The sequence below is a fragment of the Megascapheus bottae genome, chromosome 4, assembly GCF_031878675.1.
Source record: "Megascapheus bottae isolate mThoBot1 chromosome 4, mThoBot2.hap1, whole genome shotgun sequence".
NCBI lineage: Eukaryota > Metazoa > Chordata > Mammalia > Rodentia > Geomyidae > Megascapheus > Megascapheus bottae.
This window is the reverse complement of record NC_143512.1, coordinates 11,764,406-11,785,492: the sequence shown is the minus strand read 5'-3', so window position 1 is coordinate 11,785,492 and position 21,087 is coordinate 11,764,406. Positions and strand designations below refer to the sequence as shown.

The window sequence follows — 21,087 nt, the reverse complement described above, 5'->3', positions numbered from 1 at the left end:
ATTAGCATGCCGAGCTGCGCGCGCCTCATGAATATACAACGGTGACGCCTCGCTCCCGCCCGCCTGCCCCACTTCCGCCCGGACCCGCCGCTCCTACCAATGGGGGAAGGGAGAGGGGTGGAGGGAAGCCGCGGAAGCGCGCTACCTGCCCGGCGGGCCTAACCATTCGCACCCACGTGGGGGGGTGGAGAGTGGGCGGTGCAATTCTCCGAGGCCGCGACGGCGAGGCGCGCCCCCTGGCGGTTAGAGCTGCACAGGTTCTGCTCGGAGGCAGCGCCCACGTGGCTGTAAGGCTTAGGCCTCCTACCCCAGGACAGGATGTTATCTGGACCGAAATTCACATACGTGAGACCATTATTCTGGTATAAAACGGAAAGCTGAGATTTCTGGGAATCAGGCAGTTTTCACATGTGCAACATCTGTGAAGTGGACACATGAAACAAAAATAGCGACTGTGTATTGAAAGCTGTGTGCCTAGAAGAGAGCTTTTGTCCAGGTCAAGTGCCACACTCCGAATTAAACGAGCTCTGGAGTTACACTGTGATAGATAACTTTCTAGCTGATTCTAAATGGATCAACTGCTTAGTGACAACAGTTTGAAACAACAGTAACAATTAGCATATGTTACCACATGATCTAGGCCAGGCTCTATAAAACTCAGGAACATGAGTTTTATCACAACCTCCTGTGATAAATTCCACCCACATCAATTTACAGACAAGAAATCCAGAGTCTGGAAATGAAAGTAACTTGCCCAAGGACACATAATTGACACAGTGGATTCCCCACTGGCATAAATCAAGTATGCCTGAAGAATGGGTTCTCCAAGAGTACACTAAAGAGTATATCTAGTTAGCTTGACTTCAACAATTGCATCCATTCTGCTCGCTACATGTATTCTTCTGCTGGAAACAATGTAGCGCCTGGAGGGCTCTCCCAGGATGGACTGAATAATCTTGACTAGAGTTTGCAAAAGATCAAGTGGACAACAGTGACAGCCTTAATGATTTACTGGGTTCCCTGCGCTCCAGACCTCCTGATTGTCCACTGGCAAATTACACCGTACTGTCCACCTATACTTGAAACTTAAGTTTGTCCATAGCAGTTAAAAAAAATACTTTCTAATCTAATATTTAAAAACAATGAAAGGTTGGAAGGAGTAACCCATTTATCACTTTTTTCTTGTACCACCGTCAACATCTACATTTATCATGCTCCTCACTGACTATAAACTCCTCTGGGGAAGGGCCCCCATGTTCATAACAGTATCCAGCATTGTTCTTCACAAAGGCACTTAGTAAGCATTGTTTATATGTGGTACTATGCTAAACTCTCACCATTAATCAGCATCATCATACCCAAAACCTATTTTCAAATCCTGAAGTCATCTTCCTCTCAAGCCAGTAGTCTGCCCATGTTAATCTAACTCTAAAGCAGAATGCTCCATTAACTCCCTATATGTGAGTAAAATAATCCATGTAGAATATATACACTAAGCCCTATGATAATAGGGCACTGAATAAATGGCAACTTCCAATTTTTATTATGTGTATCTTCATCTCTATTTCCCTCTCACTTTACATGTAGGTAACTGATAAAAATTAATATTCACGGATATGTATAAAAAATACCAACTTGGTTTATTGGATAAAAACAGTGGTAAAATGAACATAAAGCCAAAAGTTAGAACAGGACATTTTTACAGAACATTTTTCCCCTTACTTGAAATTATACTTCTAATCACTGGGAGTTAAGGGGTTAGGAATCTAGGTTCCCCAAAATCTTCACTCCAAGTGTTCTGGAAGCAAGGCCTACAGTAAGATAAGCTAGGAGAGGATGGTAGAGGCGATTTTAGTCTTGTCTACTTTTTCATCTCCAAGTCTCAGGGTTGGAGGTAAATAGAAAAAAATAAGGGGCCAGAGATCCAAGAAATGTCCTCTAATGCTCACCGCCCATAATTCCCCAGAGACAGCTACCCTTGTCCCATCTCACTCCTAATAGGTACCCTGGTCAGGCTATGATAGAGGAAAGGGGTGTAGATGGTTCTAGAAACACATGTGGTCTCCAGACCCTTCCCCCAAATTAGTCAAAGTTCTGAGGTGGCCAATCCAAGAGTAAGGAGCCGCATCCTTCCCTTCTACCCAAACCAGGGGTGAAAAGAAATTCCTTGGAACACAGCATCTTAAGCTGCTCTCAAATCTCCACATCGCTCTCCTTGTCGTTGTCATGATCTCCGTCATAGAATTCATTGGGTGCCTCAGGCCTGCAAAAGGGGAGAGAGATCAGGTACTCACTTCCTAAGTTCTAGTCTTCTCCTGGCATCTTCTCTCTCCTGAGCCATTTCTTGGGTTCTCTCTGACAGGGGATCATTCCTCTCCTGTTGTTTGAGACCAATGGCCATGCTTTCATCCATTCACATATCCAGAAAATATTTGTAGAGACTAGCCTTAGCACTACATTGGAGAATCATATAGTCAAGGTTTCTACTATCCTCAAAAAGCTTACCAAGTAAATGAGATGAATGCTAACCAAGTAAATAAATCCCTTCCTCTCTCTGGTGGCACTAGTTTGAATTCCTTGGTAGGCAAGGCACTCTACCACTGAGTCATGCACTGAGTCTTATTACTTCAGATGGAGGAGAGTTCTATGAACAGAATGCAATAAGGGGATATGACTGAAAGTGATGAGAGGTAAAGGGTGTTGTTACAATGTTAGGCCTTTGAGGGAGAATGGTAAAAGGGATAATACTGATAAGGATGCATTGTACTTATAAACTGACGGTCTGAATTGTAATCCCTTTGTATAACTACTGAATATAATAAAATAATCATTTAAAGGAAGAATGATAGGTCTAAAATATGAGGAGAAACTGGATAGGAAAGGCCTTAGGAAGGCTATTACAAGCATAGAAATAATAAGGGAAGAGGAAACTGTTGCATTCCAGAAAGACAAGAAGGCCAGGATAGCTGGGAGCTTGGAGTAAATCAGGGACACAGGGGAGGACCAGCATGAAGAGCCTTTTAAGCCACAGAAATGGGATTTCTGTTAAGTGCAAGGGAAAGAAGAGTTTTAAGCAGAAGACAAACATATTACCAACCTGTAGCGAATGACCAGATGTGAAAGCAACACAAGGTTCCCTAAGTATTCAATGCTCATTTCCTTCCTTTTAAAAAACTACTCTCAGAGAGAGAGAGTGAGAGTGAAACAGAGAGAGAGAGAGAGAGAGAGAGAGAGAGAGAGAGAGAGAGAAAGACAGAGACAGAGAGAGACAGAGAGAGACAGAGAAAGAGAGAGAGAGAGAGAACTAAGAAAGTCACTGAAGAAACTGAGAAAGCCAGGGAAAGTCCTATGCACTTAGTGAGTCAAGTCTCAGTTACCTCTCAGTAAACAAGGGAGAAAGGTATGGAATCAGATACTCAGGTTTAAATCTCAATCCTGACATTTAACTTGCCGTATGCTCCTAGAGAAGTTACTTAACCTCTGAGTAGATTCCTCCTCTAGTTATGTGAGGATAAGACCCATAAATTGTGTATGGCAAAGAAAAATGGTGGCATAATGATATGCCTGCCATAACATAAAGCTTGGCAAACCTGAAAAATTAGCAACTGTTAAGCCAGATATTAGTGGCTCACATCTGCAATCCTAGCTACTCAGAAAGCTAAGATCTGATGCTCATGGTTCAAAGCCATCTCCAATTAACCACCAAAAAGCTGAAAGTAGAGCTATGATTCAAGTGGTAGAGCACTGGCGTTGAGCAATGAAGTTCAGGGACTGTGCACAAGTCCAAGTCCAAGTTCTAGTACTGGTACACACACAAAAAAGTAGCAACTCTTCTTTTTTCTTTCAGTACTGGGGTTCAAACTCAGAGGCTTGCACTTGCTATGCTGGTGCTATTAGATACATATCCCCAGCCCTGTTTTATTTTGTATGTATGTATGTATGTATGTATGTACGTATTTATTTATTTATTTTTCCGGCCGTGGGGCTTGAACTCAGGGCCTGAGCACTGTCCTCAGGCTTTCTCAAGGCTAGACTCTACCACTCCTGAGCCACAGCACCATTTCCAACTTTTTCTAGGAATAGAAGCAAGCAAGGTCTTCGTGCATGCTAGGCAAGTACTCTACCACTAGGCCAAACTCCCAGCCCCTTGCTGGTTATTTTGGAGATAGAATCAAGCACACTTTTCTGCCCAAACTAGCCTGGGACCAGGACCCTCCAGATTTCAACCTCTCTTGTAGCTATGATTACAGCCATCAGTGCTCAGCTGCAACTCTGCTTATTGCTACTCAACAAGTCTTATACAAGCTAGACCTACAGGCACTGAAGAAGAGGAACTCAGTTACTGACTAGACAGTGAGTTAGGGCTGTGGAGAAGGAAGAGGCCTAAGGTGTCTGCTGGCTACAGACTAAAGGGTGTGGTTCAAAGTAGAGTAGGCCCAGGTGTTAATCTAGAACTGCAGATGAAAAAGTCAAATATCACAAAGAAGAACTTTCAAGTAGGTTTTGCCAAACCGAATCAGATAGTGAAAATCAATTTTCAAAAATCATGCTTTAGAGACCTGAAGAAGCTGAGAAGGAGACATGTCTCAAAAGGCATCCAGGAGCCACATGTTTCTATCCTTGTACCTACTGGCTAGGAAATAAGGAATGTTCACAGAGGAGAAATGAAAGCAGTAAAGTCCAAGTCCAGAGGAAAGAGAGTCCAAAACTGTTAAGACCCACAGAAAATGCTAGAAAGGGCTGAGAAACCTACCAGGGCAGCAGAACCATTGCCAACACAGGAAGAAGGAAATCTGTTCTCAACTAAGTGTATCTCTCTATATATGTTTCTACACTATGTTCTGTTGCCTTTGCTCTTTCATTTTCCAGAAAAGTTTTGGAATATTTTTTTTTCAAAAAAATCATGCAAGTCATGGTTTCCTCCTAATTCATTTCATATTTCCAATATGTATCTTAGAAAGATAAAGGCTTTTTTGAAAAAACATAACCATGGTATAGCTCTCAAACCCAAGAGGGTGAGCAGAGTAGACCCATGGGCATGGGCAGTCACCTCTTCCGCTCAGATGGAGATGCTGACAAGAATGGAAACTACCTTAGACTTCTTGGAAGGCAATTGGGCAGGAATTGTGAGAGCATCTTATTGCACACAGCTCTAGATCTAGCAGCAATAATTCAAGGAATGTAACCCACTCAAACACGCATGTAAAGATGAATTGGTAAGAGGATTAAGTGCCATATTCTTTACCACTATAATAGCAAAAAAAGGGAAAATAGTCTGTAACTATACAACAGATTATTATGCAGCTGATAAAATGCTTAAACCGAGGAGGGGGAGGGAGGGGGAAGATACAGATTATTAAAAAAGAACTGAGTGGAGAAGAGAGAAAAATATAAATGTAAGTTGCAGAAACATGGACAGAATATCCTTCCTTGTATTACCAAAAACACAAACAAATGATGAATGTGTATATTTATAGTAATATAGAAGGAATATTTGTAATCTATAGAATAAGGTCTACCTGAAAAGATAGAAACCGAATTATTAATAGTGGTTACTTCGTGAAATGGGTCTGAGACTACATGGAAGCAAACAACATATTTTGATGCTGTTAATTTTATAATAAATGTTAGTTCTGTCATTAAAAATGGCCAAAGGGAATGGGAAACTTATAGCAACCTTAAGAAAGGAATACAGGGGTGAGTAAGTGAATGCCTTCCAACTTGCTTTTTCTTTTGTAAGCCTCCCCAGAAAGCTAGCTGCTACCACCTGCTCAATCCCTGCCCAGACCTGCTGTAGTTCTCTTCTGGACCCCTCTCCTCTGCATCAGCCTCATCAGTCCTGTCATAAGTCAGGAGATCCGCAGGTACGTCGTGAATCTGGACGCTAGGAGCATGGTTTAGCATCTTCAGGTTTTCAAAGATTGTCTGGCGGATTTGATCCAGGTACTGGTTGGAGATGAGGAACAGAGAGAGTGAATAGTTAGTTTCAGGTCATCCACCTTTCTAGCTGCCTTCCATCCCTACCATCCTAAGCTTGCTTGTTTATTTATTTTTGGGTGGTATTAGGATTTGAACTTGGGGGCCTTCCTTACACTTGTTATATAGTTGTGACACCACATGAGCCATGTTCGCAGCCCATACTTTAGTTGTCAGATAGGATCTCATGGTTTTGCCTGACCTCAGCTCAAACCATGATCCTCCTACTTCTGCTTTCTGCATAACTGAAACTACATGCATGCACCACCATACTCAAGCTTGTTGGCCAAGACATAATTTTGCTAACTCTTTGCTCAAGCTGGCCTCAAACCACAATCCTCCCAATGTCTCCCTCCCGAGTTGCTGAGATTATAGGTATGAATTACATTACCCAGTCCAGCTGTCCTACTTTGTCCTCCAACTGGTAACTGTTACTCAACATCAGTCCCAACTGCCTCTACTTTATCCTGGGCTACTTCCTAGCCCTTCTCTGTTTTCCTTTTTACTTCTTTTTTTTTTTCTTTTCTTTCTTTTTTTGTGCCAGTACTAGGACTTGAACTCAGGACAGCATACTCTTGTCTATTAGCTTTTCCTTGCAAAACTAGCACTGTACCACTTGAGCCACACCTCTACTTCCTTTTCTTTGGTTTCTCCTGCTTCGTATATCCTGGACCCCTCCTGAACACCCCCTTCCCTCCCCGTACCCCTCCCCCCACCTGCCACCATCCTTGTGTCCATGCTGCTGACCTGACGTGAGTTCTGATTCTCAATACGGGTACTGACGTCTGGATGAAGCGTGAAGTCCGGGGCAAAGTATTCAAAGTATTCTTGAAGCGGGGAAGAAAAAGGAGAGGATGAGCCAGAAAGTATGATGCAGACTGATAAGGGCAGGCCCCCAAGACTTTCCCCATCTCTTTCTCCATCTGGATCCCCTGCACCGTAGCTGCCCAGTTTTTGCTCTTCTCCAAGCCTCAGCGGTTTAGTCTACAGTCTACAGAGCTCTGGGAGGTAAAATGTCCTATATGTCATTCTCAAGGCCGATAAGAAGAGCCTTCCTGCTGCGGGGTGGTCCTTACCACTGTAGGGAAGCTCCTCGCTAATGGCCTCTTCTACCAGCAGCGATGTCTCATAAGTCCTGAAGCCAACAAGCAGAGTGGGGAGGCTGACTATGTGGCTGAAGGCCCCCTCTGGCCAACCTCAGCGAGCCCACCATGGACAATGAAGGGAGCATACTTACCAGCAGCGAGCAACATTTCGGACAGTATAGCCGCCACCACCCAACACCAAAAGAGGAATATTAAAGCTCTTGACATATTCAACGCACTCCCTGTTAAAAGAACCCAGAGAAATGAGTGGAGCAAGGTATATAGGTATTGTTTGGAAAAAGGGGCAAGGTAAACTACAAATGTCTGATATCTTCATCTGGATAGTGGAATTCGTTGAGTGGTACCTTAAGATTTGTGTACTTTAATATTTTGTGTATCAGTAAAATTTTAAGACTAGGCCGGGAGTTTTGCCTAGTGGTTAAAGTGCTTGCCTAGCATGCATGAAGACCCGGGTTCGATTCCTCGGTACCACATACATAGAAAAAAAGCCGGAAGTGGTGCTCAGGCTCAAGTGGTAGAGCTCTAGCCTTGAGAAAGTCCAAGGACAGTGCTCAGGCCCTGAGCTCAAGCCCAGGACTGGCAAAAAAAAAAAAAAAAAAAAAATTAAGACTAAGTATACCCTAACTTTCAGTTCTGCTTATCACATTCTCTGGCACATCATTGGTTATTCAACTACTTCAATGTGTATTTCTAGTCTTCAGAATACAAAGCCCTATTTTTTTTCATATATTTTTATTGTATTGAATAGAAGGGTTACATTATATTCGCCAGATAAAAGGTGCATTAATTCACATACATTGATACCCTTTCTCATGTCTTGGTCCCCATTTCCCTCCCCCCCCCCACTCCTCATCTTGTTTTCCCCCCTTCCCTATCCAATTTCAAATAACCAAATACAAATATATCCAATATATCAGATAACAAAGTGAGATACTGTAACAATATGAGATACCCAAGGGACAGCAAAAGAGATGAGAGATAACATAGCACATTAAGGACAAAATCACTCATTATATGGCTTTTGTTTCTATATTCTGGAGGTCCTTTCATTTAGCATCATACTGCATGGCCCAAATCCATATTTTTTATCCATCACCATCTCCTCTACCTTCTTCTAAACATATCCCCTGCCAGAAAACATCAATGACTCCACACTAGTCTACCTGTGAGAAGCCATCCTGTCCAGGGCACAAAAGGACCTGAGACTCTTATTGCCAATTAACCTCTAGAAAATGAGAAGTAGGGTTTGGCTCAAGGGTAAGGCTGTAGCCTTGAGCTGAATAGCTCAGGGACAGAGCCCAGGCCAAGTTCAAGCCCCAAACCCACACACATACACACAGACAAAAACTTCAGATGGTTTCACTTTCCTGCTCAAAATCCTTCAAGAGTTTCCCATCATCTATGGAATATAATTCAAACTCTTTACCAAGGTCTGAAGTTCTCTGTAAAATCTCAGTGTGGTCAGCTCTGAGGACCTCACAGCAAATCACTTTAAGCTTGCACCTATGTACTGGCCTCATTGGCCTTATTTTGCAAGACACCAGCTGTTCCCATGGGCCCTTCTCACTGCCTGGAACAGGCTTCCTCCAAGTCTTTTAAGACTTGCACCTTCTTAGCCTCCACGCTCCTGTGTCACCTCTTCAGAAAGCCCTTTCTAAATCATGCTATCTAATGTAGATTCCCTACAGTTACCCTATATCTCAGCCTCCTATTTTTACATCACAGGATTTCTACTATCTATTTTACACCTCTTGCTTATTGACATTTCATCTGCTTCCTACATTAAACTGTAAACACCTAGAGTAACAATACCTGAAACATAATAGGAATTACTGACAAATTCAATGCATCCCTATGCAAATGAATGACAATCTAGGAAACCCTGTTCCGGGCACATTTCTAGTTCAAGTAGAATTTGTAGCTATTTTGATTCCCAAGACAAAGCGAAGTACATTTCATAAAAACCCCCACTCCATTAACTAAAACACAAGGCTACTTGAAAATCTGGAAAAGAACAAGGAGAGCAAATCTCACCCATGTCCCCGTATGCTGAGGTTAAAGCAGCCCAATCGATCACAGCCCAGGGAGTCAGCTCCACACTGCAAAAGGCAAAATACCAGGCAGCTACAGTAAGATAACTGATCAAAACACCAAGGTCATCAGCAACCCACAAAAGGTCTCTTCCCCACTCTATTTTCCCAAGCCCAGGGGAACCCTCTAAGGGAGAGACCGACAGTATTACCTGAAGCACAATACATGTAGGTTGGTAGAAGTCCACCACCTGGTTGATGACTGGCTGGAAAAGGTGCTTGTAACCTGGGAGAGGGCCAAAGATGGGCACCTGGCACCCCAAGGGGATGGGGAGACAGGGAACAAAAAGAAAAAGGGGGCTGAGAGAGTAGCCCAGGAAGAAGGAAACTCACAGAATCACACACTGGTTCTGAACTTAGGAAGGGTTCTCAGACTGCTATGAAAATGTACATATACATGCTATGTAGTATGCATTTCCAGGACCTCACAGTCCTACAGTCATTTTTCCTAAGACACATGACTTAACAGTAGATCCAGGCACAAGAATGGAAGAAAAGAAGGATGAAAAAAAGAATAGGGGGAGGGAGGAAGAAAGGATGGACAAAGGTGTGAAAGCAGAGAGAAAATATCAGTACTTACTCTGGTCATCAATGCCATCCCGTAAGGGCACATTGAGACAGTAGTAGCGGCCACTCTCTGCTCCAACTTCATACATGTCACCTGTGGGGGTGGGGGTGGGGGTGGTGGCATGAAAGGAAGGCTCTCACAACCCAGAATCTAAAGATTCTACCACAGCCTCTACAGAACTACCAAGTCTCTGCCAACATGTGTTTCTTCAACAACACACAAAACTTTTTCAGGGCTGGGAACAGGCTGTCTTAGTGGTAAAGTGCTTGCCTACCATGCATGAGGCCCTGAGTTCAATCTCTTAATACCACATAAACAAAAAATGCCAGTCCTAGGGTTTGAACTCAGGACCTGGGCATTGTCCTTGAGCTTCTCTTTCTCAAGGGTAGTGCAATAACACTTGAGCCTCAGCACCACTTCTGGATCTTTTTCTTCTGTGGAATTGAAGCCAGGGCTTCATGCATGCAAGGCAAGCATGGTACCACTAAGCCACACTCCCAAACCCAGCACGGTTTTGTTTTGTTTTGTTTTTTGTTTTTTTTTGTTTTTGTTTTTGTTTTTAAAACAGGGTTTTGCTATGTAACCTAGGCTGGCCTGGAACTCAATATGCTGCCCAGATTGGTCTCGAACTCTCAATCCACCTGCCTCAGCTTCCCAAGTGCTAAAATTATAGGTATGTACTACCATACCTGACTCAACAAATACTTTTTGATGACATGCCATGAGCTCACAAGCATAGTAGACACAGGTGATATAGCAATGGCTAGAACTAATGAAATCTTACCAAGCTCATAATTTGGGGGATTAATATGATGAGAAAGGAGACAGTAAGAAAAAACAAAGCATAATAAATATAACAGCCAATGCTTAAGTGCTCTGGGGAGACAGACTGAGTGAGGTCATACAAAAATGGGGAAGCAGATGATTAGAATAGCTGGAGCTTCTCTAAGGGCCAGGAGCATAGCCTAGTAGTAGAGTGCTCACTTAGCATGTATGAAACTCTGGGTTCAATTCCTCGGTACCACATACAGAGAAAAAGCCAGAAATGGCACTGTAGCTCAAGTGGCAGATCACTAGCCTTGAGAAGGCTTAAAGACAGTGCCCAGGCCCTGAATTGAAGCCCCAGAACTGGCAAAGAAGAAGAAGAAGAAGAGGAGGAGGAAGAGGAGGAGGAAGAGGAGGAGGAAGAGGAGGAGGAGGAGGAGGAGGAGGAGGAGGAGGAGGAGGAGGAGGAGGAGGAGAGAGAGAGAGAGAGGGATGGATGGAGGGAAAGGGAGGAGGAAGAAGAGGGGGAGGAGGGACGCGGGAAGAAGGAGGAGGGAGAAGGAGAGGCGGGAGGAGGAAAAGGAGGCAAGAAGAGAGGAGAGGATGGAGGAGGAGGGAGGAGGGGAGGAGGGGAGGAAGGAGGAGGGGCGGAAGGAGGTGGGGGAGGAGGGAGGTGGGGGAGGAGGAGGAAGAGGAAAAAGAGGAGGAAGAAGGGGAAGGAGGAAGAAGAAATGTTTCTCTAAGCAGGGCACATATAAGTTCAGACCAGAAGGGAAAAAAGTCAGTCATGGTGAAGAGCTCAAGGGTATATCCAAGCATGGTAATACGTGTCAATAATCCCAGAATTTGGGAAAGTGGGTAGGAAAAATAGTACGTTTGAATACTGGACTACACAGGCAGACCCTGACTCAAAAAACAAAAACAAAACAAAACAAAAAACTCTGAGAGTTACAAAAGGAACAGTAATCCCCATTTCCTACCAGTGCCAGGGAAGAAGTAGTTTCCATATTTATGGAAGGACACAGTCATGACTCTGTCAGTGAGGTAAAAGGCTTCCTGAACACCGTCGCCATGGTGTATGTCGATATCAATGTAGAGGACTCGAGGGTGGTACCTAGGGTGAGGGCAAAGCCAAGGTCCGAGTTAGAGGAAGAAGTCCCCCCACTCAACCCACTCAGGCTCTGCAATTATCTAGAGCCTGCTTCTAGCCAAGTCACCTGAAACCTAATCCCACCATTTCCTAAGGGCAGCCCTGAAGACTGGAAACAGACAGGGGAGGGAAGTGCAAGCAGGCTGAAATGTGAGCAGGCAGCAGGGAAGCTGCAGGAGAGCAGAAAAAAAGGGGTCTAAGAAAAGAATGGAGAGCTGGAGAGGAGGGAAGGAGGCTGAATTGCAGGGACCACTTCAGCCACAGATGTCACAAGTGCCCCCACCTCCTCCATGGCTACTTACTTGAGCAGCTCCAGGATGCCGATTACAATGTCATTGACATAGCAGAAGCCAGAGGCCTACAGCAAGACAATGTTTTAGGAAGAGTACAATTCTACCCACCAGTCTGGTTCCCGACAGTCATCCTGATGACCTACCCTAGGGGAATCACTGCCCCGCCAGTACTCACCTCAAACTTCTTGGCATGGTGCAGACCCCCAGCCCAGTTAATTGCAATGTCACAGATCTGAAAAGGCAAACACCCAACTCACAGTCCTCCTCTTGCCAGCTGTGAAGCTGGGTGCCCGTGAGAACCAGGAGTCAGGCTACCTCACCTTGTTGTTCAGTTGGGTGGCTCCTTGCAGAGATGCACCTGTGTAACGGCTGCAGAACTCAAAGAGGCCAGGAAACACTGGGCTGCAGGAAGAGGGACAGGTTGGATGCTCTTGCCTTTGTCTGATTTCTTCCTATGTCTCCCAGCCCACCCAAACTCCTCCTGTTTAACTCTTTCTCCACTCCCACACATCTGAGCTATCTGCAAATTTATTCAACAAATATTTTGGACCAACTTATGTACCAAGCCTTGCACAAAGCATGGGAAGGGAAATAAGAATTTTGCTCTGTCAGTGAGTCTGTACATTAATAAAGTGGGTAAAGGAGCAAACAGCTTTTTAGGTTCTTGAATATACAAAGAAACAAAAGGAGATAAGTTGAGAGGAAACAGGAGCTCTGGTTTTCCTAAGGGTTTTTTAGGTGTACGTACAACTTTTTAACTTGATATTCAACTGTATTCTTTTTTTTTTTTCTTTTTTTTCTTTTGGGTTGGTCATGGGGTTTGAACTTTGGGCCTGGGTACTGTCCCTGAGCTCTTCAGCTCAAGGCTAGTGCTCTACCACTTTAACCCATAGTACCACTCATGGATTTTCATGCCTGGGGTGGCTTTGAACTGTGATCCTCAGATCTCAACCTCCCAAGTAGTTAGGATTACAACTGTGAGCCACTGGCACCCAGCTCAATTTTATATATATATATATATATATATATATATATGTAATAGATATTATTAATTATAAATATTAAATTACATATATGGCTTTTTTTTCAGTCCAGGAGCTTGAACTCAGGGCCTGGGCACTGTCCTTGGGCACCTTTTGGTTAAGGCTGGCACTCTACCACTTGAACCACAGCATCACTTCTGGCTTTTTCTGTGTATGTGGTACCAAGGAATCAAACTCAGGGCTTTGTGCATGCTAGGCGAGCACTCCACCACTAGGCTATGCTCTCAGCCCTCAAATATATATATATATATATATATATATATATATATATATATATATATATATATAGAGAGAGAGAGAGAGAGAGAGAGAGAGAGAGAGAGAGATTTGTCAGTCATAGGGCTTGAACTCTGGACTTGGGTGCTGTCCCTGAGTTCTTCAGCTCAAGGCTACCGCCCTACTTGAGCCACAGTACCACTTCCCCTTTTCTAGTGGTTAATTGGAAATAAGAGTCTCAAAGACTTTAGTTACCAGGCTGGCTTTGAACCATGATCCTCAGATCTCAGCCTCCTGAATAGCTAGAATTACAGGCATGAGCCACAGCACCTAGCTCTCAATTACATTTTTTTTAGAATTTTTTTTTCCCCGGTCCTGGGACATGAACTCAGAGCCTGAGCCCAGTCCTTGGGCTTTTCCTCAAGACTAGTGCTCTACCACTTGAGTTACAGCACCACTTCCAGATTTTTTCTGTGTATGTGGTAGCAAGGAATTGAACCTGGGTCTTCATGCATGCTAGGCAAGCACTCTACCACTAGGCCAAACTCCTGTCATATTTTGCAGAAAGAACTACAGTCGTATTTATGTGAAACAGTCATGAAATAACTGGTAAAATAACTGGTGAAACCACTGAGGTGATTTCAGCTGTAACCACTACCACCTTCACTCTTTATTAACAGGAAAGGCTTGAGATCAGACACAAAAGGCTCCATATATTACATGGCTCCATATTATATGCCCCCATTTTTATAACATTCTGGAAAAGGTAAAACTCTTAAGTAGTTGCCTGGAGCTAAGGTGGAAATGGGGACTGACTACAAAAGGGTTTGGCCTAGTGGAAGAGTGCTTGCCTCGCACGCACAAAGACCCAGGTTCGATTACTCCGTACCACATAGATAGAAACAGCTGGAAGTGATGCTGTGGCTCAAGTGATAGAGCTCTAGCTTTGAGAAATCCTAAGGACAGTGGTCAGGCCCTGAGTTCAAGCCCCAGGATTGGGGAAAAATGAACAAACAAGAGGTGGTTGAGATTAAATTAGCAAATGACTGTGAAGTATTTACAATAGTACCTAGAGTCTGGGACCATCAGAAACCGTAGAGTGCCTGTCCAGAAAGCATAAAGCCTTAATGTCCAATCTCCAGTACCACAAAAAGAGAGAAAATGGCTGGGGACAGTGGCTCATGCCTGTAATCCTAGCTACTCAGGAGACTGAAATCTGAAAATTGCAGTTCAAAGCCAGCCTGGGCACTAAAAAGTCCGTGAGACTCTATTCCATATATTTTTTATTGTAATTAATAGAATGGTTACATTATATTCACCAGATAGAAGGTGCTTTACTTCACAAAAAAAGTCCCTGAGACTCTTATCTCCAATTAATCACCAGAAAACTGGATGTGGGGCTGTAGCTCAAGGGTTGGGAGGTAGCCTTGAGCTGAAGAACTCAGGGACAGTGCCCAGGCCCAGAGTTTAAGAGGGGGAGAGGGAAGGGGAAGGGGAGGAGGAAGGAGAGGGAGAGGGAGAGGGGAGAGGGAGAGGGAGGGAGGAAGTAAGAGAGAATCTAGCAACTAGATACTACATATCCTAAATACTACACATCACTAGTGAGAATAAATTGATTTTGTTATATTAAAAAACAGGAGAGATACATAAAGGAGCCAAAGTAGTTGTCACTGAGGAGAAGGAATTTATGAGAGGAAGGAATATATCTGGAATTTTTTTTTCATTAGAAGCTTCAAGCATAATTTAGCTATTTATTCATATTAGATTACTCTCAAAAGACTCAAAAATTACTTTAAACCAAAAGTAAAAAGGAAAGGAAAACTCTAGATTTTCCCCTGAAACACAAATAAATATTACACAATTTCCACTGCTTAAATTAATTTAACTTGCCCAAGCTTAGCAGATATTGCTTAACAGCACAAATGGCCCGTAGGTGGTATTTCCTAATGGCTCAAAGAATATCACAGGATTCCAGCTGTGGCCTAAGGGCTGACTCTACATTCCCAAACCTGGAAAGTGAGTGAACTCAGAAATGGCTGCAGAAAAAAAAAAAAAATGCAAGAAACATCTCAAGACATGTGACATCAGATGAGCAATACAGGACACTAGTCAAGAAAGGTTTTACAGAGAGGGTTCAAGGTATGGCTCAAATGGTTAGAGCACCTGCTTAGGAAACTCAAGACTCTGAGCTCAAACCTCAATATCTCCTCCTCCAAAACCCCCCTCCCCTTAAAAAGAAAAAGGCTTCTTGGAACGTAATATGATAGTGCACTATTATAATCCCAGTACTCAGGAGGCGGAGATAGGAGAATAGGGAGCCTAAGACCAGTCTGGGCTATTAGTGAGAACCCATCTAAGGGAAAAGAAAAAAAGAGAGGTGGGAGGAAGAGGGATAGAAGGAGGGAGGGAGAGAAAGAGAAGAGAGGGGAAGGAGGAGCACAGCTCAGACAACCTTTATAGAGATAGTTTGGAATGCCAGAAGGTCTTGAAGATGTTGAATGAAGAGCCAAGGTCATTCAAGGAATGCCTATTCATGTGCAGGTGAGTTGTAGTGTAAGGGTGGGAAGGTTTTCAATGCTAACCCAAGTAGTTGGCCTCTATCCTAAAGCCATCACTGCTTCAGTCAGTAGCCTCTTTTAGGAAAACAAATGAGTGAGGTGATTTTAAAACACAGCTTCTAAGTTAAGCATGTTGGTGTACTAGCACTCAGGAGGCTAAGGCAGGAGGTTGATGAGTTGAAGGCCAACCTGGGCTACATCTCAAAGTCTTGTCTCAAAACAAAACAAAAACAAAAGAAACAAAAACAAAAACCTAGGCTCTATCTAAATCCTACCACCTATACTAACCATTTAGGTAACTCTCCCCAGCCACCTAATTTCCCCAAGGCTCCATTTATTTACATACAACATCAGTAAAAGAACTGTTACTTCTCAGGTTGGATGGAACTAGAAACGATCTTATAGAGTGAGATAAGCCAAGATCAAAAAGACAAATGACACAAATTCTCCCATATAGAAAGATGTTAGATTTAAAACACAAGATATGACAAAGTAAACAGGACTCAAGATATCCAGAAGAGACCAAAAGATGACAGTCTTAGCAGAAAAGCACCAAACTGCAATACCCAAGCACCACTGCATATGTATATAAAATAATATACATACTGAAAAGAATCTCAAACATAAGGAAACAAAGGACCTCTTCTTAATTTGTCTTATGGTTTTGTAGATGACTCTGTATTCTTTACCTCATGTATGGTGTATACACACGCACATGTGAAGGAAGGTAAGAGGGCTCAGAAGCAGGGGAAAGGGGGTGAAAAATACAGCAGCAGGGTCTATCAGCTGATGAAAGTGAATTAAGCAACTCAAGGGCAATGATGGGAGGGAGGGAATGAGAGAAAAGGGAATAGCTGATACTAAGCAAAAGCAAAGATAGGAACACATCACTTGATATGTGTAAAAGTAACCCAGCTGTATAGCACCTCTAAAACCATAACAAAAAAAAAATATTAAAAAGAAAATTAAGTGGCTAAGCCAAGTGCTGCTACTAGCTCATGCCTGTAATCCTAGCTACACAAGAGGCTGAGATCTGAGAATCACAGTTCAAAGCCAGCCTGGGCGGGTAAGTCTGTGAGACTCTTATCTCCAATTAACCACCCAAAAAGCTAGAAGTAGGGCTGTGGCTCAAGTGGTAAAGCACTAGCCTTCAACAAAAACATTCAGGTACAATACCCATGTCCTGAGGTTCAAGCCTTATGATGGCACAAAAAAAAAAAAAAAAGAATAAATTCAAGAAAGAGAGGAAAAGCCATACTAGAAGTATGAGGACACATCAATTAAAAGCAATGTATCAAGTTTCTTTATATCTTGATTTAAGTAAATAATATGGTAGCATGTGTATGTTTATATACCTATATAAGATGTACATAAGGACAACTGAGGATATCACTACTGATGGAATATTTGATGACTCTAAAGAGTTACTATTAATTCTTTTAAGTGTAATACTAGTATTACTTAAAGAGTACCACTGGCTCACGCCTATAATCCTAGCTACTCAAGGGGCTGAGATCTGAGGATCATGGTTCCAAGCCAGTCCACACAGAAAAGTCCCTGTGATACTCTTATCTCCAATTAACCACTCAAAAAGTGGAATTGTCAACTGTGACTCAAGTGCTAGAGTGCTAGGAACTGCACCCAAGCCCTTGAGTTCAAGTCCCAGGACTGGCCAGAAAAAAATGCTTATGGATAAATTGCATTTAGTTAATGTTTGTTTATAAATCCTATCATTGTCATACAAGTGCTAGAATTACAGGCAGTCAACACCACACCAGACTGGGATTTGCCTTAAAATAATCTAACCTAAGAGGAGACTGATGAAATAAGACTGGGCATTATTTGTTGAATATTGAAATTGGGTGATGTATATATAAGTTTGCAGCTCTACTCTACTTTCAGAAATGCTTAATATTTGTCTTAAAAAAAAAAAAAGTTTAGGGGCCGGGAGTTTGGGCTAGTGGTAGAGTGCTTGCCTAGCATGCACGAAGACTCGGGTTCCATTCCTCGGCACCACATACATAGAAAAAAAAAAAAAAAAAAAAAGCCAGAAGTGGTGCTGAAGCTCAAGTGGTAGAGCTCTAGCCTTGAGAAAGTCCAAGGACAGTGCTCAGGCTCTGAGCTCAAGCCCAGGACTGGCAAAAGAAAAAAAAAAAAAGTTTAGGGCCAGGAGTTTGGCCTAGTGGTAGAGTGCTTGCCTAGCATGCACGAAGACCCGGTTTAATTCCTTGATACCACATACATAAAAAAAGATGTAAGTGGTGCTGTGGCTCAAGTGGTAGAACTCTAGCCTTGAGAAAGCCCAAAGATAGTGGTCAGGCCCTGAGTTCAAGCCCAGGACTGGCCAAAAAAAAAAAAAAAGTTTAAACCAGGCACTAGTGGCTCATACCTGTAATCCTAACTACTTCAGAGGCTGAGATCTGAGGATTTTGACTTAAAGCCAGCCCCAGCAGGTAAGTCTATGAAACTTGTATTTCCAATTAACCATCAGAAAACTAGACATGGCACTGTGGCTCAAAGTAGCAGAGCTCTAGACTTGAGCAAAAAAACTTGGGGACAGCACAAGAACTTGGGGACAGCACCTAGGCCAAGAGTTTAAGCCCCATGACTGACAAAAGAAAAAAAATAGTTCAAATAGAACTAAGTACCTGTAGTTATTATGGTTATTTCTCAGGGACATAATCAAAGACCATGGACATGCCATACAAGCTTTCTTGTGTCTGACCATATCAAGTCACACCTTTTCTTTTAAAAACACTTCTTAATGACTTTCTTCTACTCTGAGACCAAAAAAAAAATCTCTAACTATAACAGGGTTGTTTGTTTGTTTACTTTTTTTTTTTTTGCCAGTCCTGGGGCTTGCATTCAGGGCCTGGGCACTGGCCTTGGACACTTTTTGCTCAAGAATAGTGCCCTGCCACTTGAGCCACAGCATCATTTCCGGCTTTTTCTCGTACCAAGGAATGGAACCCAGGGCTTAGTGTATGCTAAGCAAGCACTCTACCACTAGGCTATGCTCCTGGCCCCTGTTTGTTTACTTTTAAAAGGCCTCCATGTAAATCATTCTCCTTTTCTTAATCTGCATTCTGCCTCTTCTCTATTCCTCAAATGAGTCATATTCCATCCTATTAAAACCCTTAGCACTCTTACCCTTACTGCTTCCATTCAAATCACCTTTTACCCAAATACTTCCTACTCAATCTCAGTTCAATCTCCAACACTAGTCTAGATAATCCCGCCAAGTATACACTCCAATGGTCTGTCAGGTATTTCTCCTTCACAGGACTTAGTATTGGTGCATATTAAATTTTTTTTGGTTCTTATTCTTCACTGTGTCTCTCACGTAGAGCCCAGTGCCGCCCCGGCTTCATATTCTCCCAATTCAACCATAGGACCTCACTGAAGGACATGACATCAAAGTGCTTGACTGATATCAAAAGTTCTACTGCTCCCTCTCTCACCAGTCATCACCCACGTTGAAGGCATTAAGACTTTTGGTGAAGCCTTGCATATTGGTGGGGCTGACCCTCTGCAGGAAGTCAATGTAGTCCTCAGAGTGGAAGCGGCACATGTCATGCTGGGAGGCCTGGTATGGCTTGAAGACCTTTGTATGGAGACATAAGATAAACCAGGTTGGATCTGTCACTGAAACCAGCTCAAGAGATTGTCCAAAACAAAATACAACAATCCTACCACCCTTTGTTCCTTATTACTCTGAAAGAAAGGTTAGATATCTTAATCAAGACCCCTGAAAATCACTTCTTCTCACCTTCAGCTCAGCTTCTCCTTCATTCTCAGTCTTAAGCCCTGATCCACACCACCCCTGGTCCTTGTCCTAGTTTTCTCTACATTCATCTCCTCCCTTAGGTTCTAACTCTGCTCTCCCACCCCTAGATTCTTTCTTCCCCCACCTCATCCCCACCATCATCTTCATGATGATGTGTGGCAACCAAACTGAATTACCAGGTGTTAAACCAGACACCATCCTCAACAAAAGAGGAGGGAGGTTAGCACATTCCTTTGAAAATTAGGCAAAGAAAGAGCTTTTCTCTATGAAATGTACTCAAGGATATACAAACAACCTCAAAGGATTCAGTTTTCTGCACTAACATTACCTATCCTGTATGACCAAACCACAGTCCGTACCTCAACATAAGCAATGAACATTCATTTATGTTGTTGACTAATTACCCTCATAGTGCATAAGGGCCAAGTCTGCTATTATCCCCTTCTACAACTATAAATTCCAAGCTAGGATAGATAGTGTGTGTGCGTGTGTGTGTGTGTGTGTGCGCGCCTGTGCGTGTGTGTACACATATGTAAAGGTATATATAGGAGACAGAGAATTGGGTATCAGTTAAGAAGAGCTGTGTAGAGTTATTCTAAGTTGAGAAGAGATAACATCTCTAGCTCTACACACACAGAAACACACACACACACACACACAATTCATACACAGTGCTGCAGAGTTCTATTTGCTGTTCTAGCTCCTTGCAGGTAGCGAAATGTGGCAATAGAGAAACGGTGGGAAATCAGTAAACCCCATACTCAGACACAGTAATCCAGCCTGCCTGCTTCCCAGCTCCAGTGCCACAGCACTGTGTCCTTAAAATGCAGGGGAGCTAAAGGTGTAACTCAGTGGTAGAGCCGAATTGCCAAGCACTCATAAAACCCTGGGTTCTGAACCTCGGCAAGGCATAATAAATATATAAATAAATGCATGGAGGCTCATGTCTAGCTTCAACCCACACCACACTACTCTAGCCCTAGACCTAGGACAAAGGTCTCACTCAGGTCGAAGGGCTGAAAAGGTAATTCCCATTACGTCAAAGGACGCCACCCACAACCGGAACGCTCCCAGTGTCTTCAATTCAGCTTCCACTACTTCCCGTGGGCGGGTTGCACTCAGTGCATTCAGCCCACGCACTCCGAAGGCCAGCGCTCACTACGAGACCCAAACCCCGGTAGGAGCGGCGGGACTTACGATCATCTTCTTATAGAGACCATAATGCAGGACCAGGCTATGGGTCAATGCCAAACGATGAGGCTTCATAGGGTGCCCAGCTCCTGGGGGTGGGGAAAAGAGAGTTCGTCAGCTTCCACCTCTGGAGGTTGCAAGCCCTGCTTATAAAGGTCTGCATCCCAGGCCCTCGCGCACGACCATGTTCCTCACCATAGTGGAAGTTGCCCACGTCGGGGTCGTAAAAATAGGCCACAGTCTTGGACATGGTACCGGCGGGACCAGGCCCCGAGCCACCGCCGCCCGCCCTCCAGCAGCAAGCCCCGCCCCTGGACTGCGTGTTACGTAAACACGTACGCTGC

At 43.4% G+C, this 21,087-nt stretch overlaps 1 protein-coding gene across 1 annotated transcript; it reads right to left on the bottom strand.

Annotated features, from left to right (window-relative positions):
* Nucleotides 1-1,619: 1,619 nt before the first annotated feature.
* On the bottom strand, nt 1,620-21,046 carry Hdac3 (histone deacetylase 3). The gene is made up of 15 exons (XM_090331335.1): nt 20,939-21,046; nt 20,750-20,832; nt 19,227-19,369; nt 12,269-12,350; nt 12,124-12,180; nt 11,958-12,013; nt 11,486-11,619; nt 9,753-9,833; nt 9,325-9,398; nt 9,117-9,181; nt 7,214-7,303; nt 7,053-7,111; nt 6,724-6,803; nt 5,789-5,946; nt 1,620-2,263 (listed from the first exon to the last, which is right to left on the bottom strand). The coding sequence occupies exons 1-15, from the start codon at nt 20,991-20,993 to the stop codon at nt 2,194-2,196; spliced, it is 1,287 nt and encodes a 428-aa protein (XP_090187461.1). The 5' UTR covers nt 20,994-21,046; the 3' UTR covers nt 1,620-2,193.
* Between the last annotated feature and the right edge of the window lie 41 nt (nt 21,047-21,087).

Excerpts from the sequence above, each read along its gene's own strand:
- Hdac3 (XM_090331335.1), bottom strand. The coding sequence starts at position 20,993 with ATGTCCAAGACTGTGGCCTATTTTTACGACCCCGACGTGGGCAACTTC. Across the intron at positions 9,182-9,324 it reads CTACATGTATTGTGCTTCAG|TGTGGAGCTGACTCCCTGGG; the intron begins GTAATACTGTCG and ends TGCCTTTTGCAG. Across the intron at positions 5,947-6,723 it reads AGAATCAGAACTCACGTCAG|TACCTGGATCAAATCCGCCA; the intron begins GTCAGCAGCATG and ends ATCTCCAACCAG.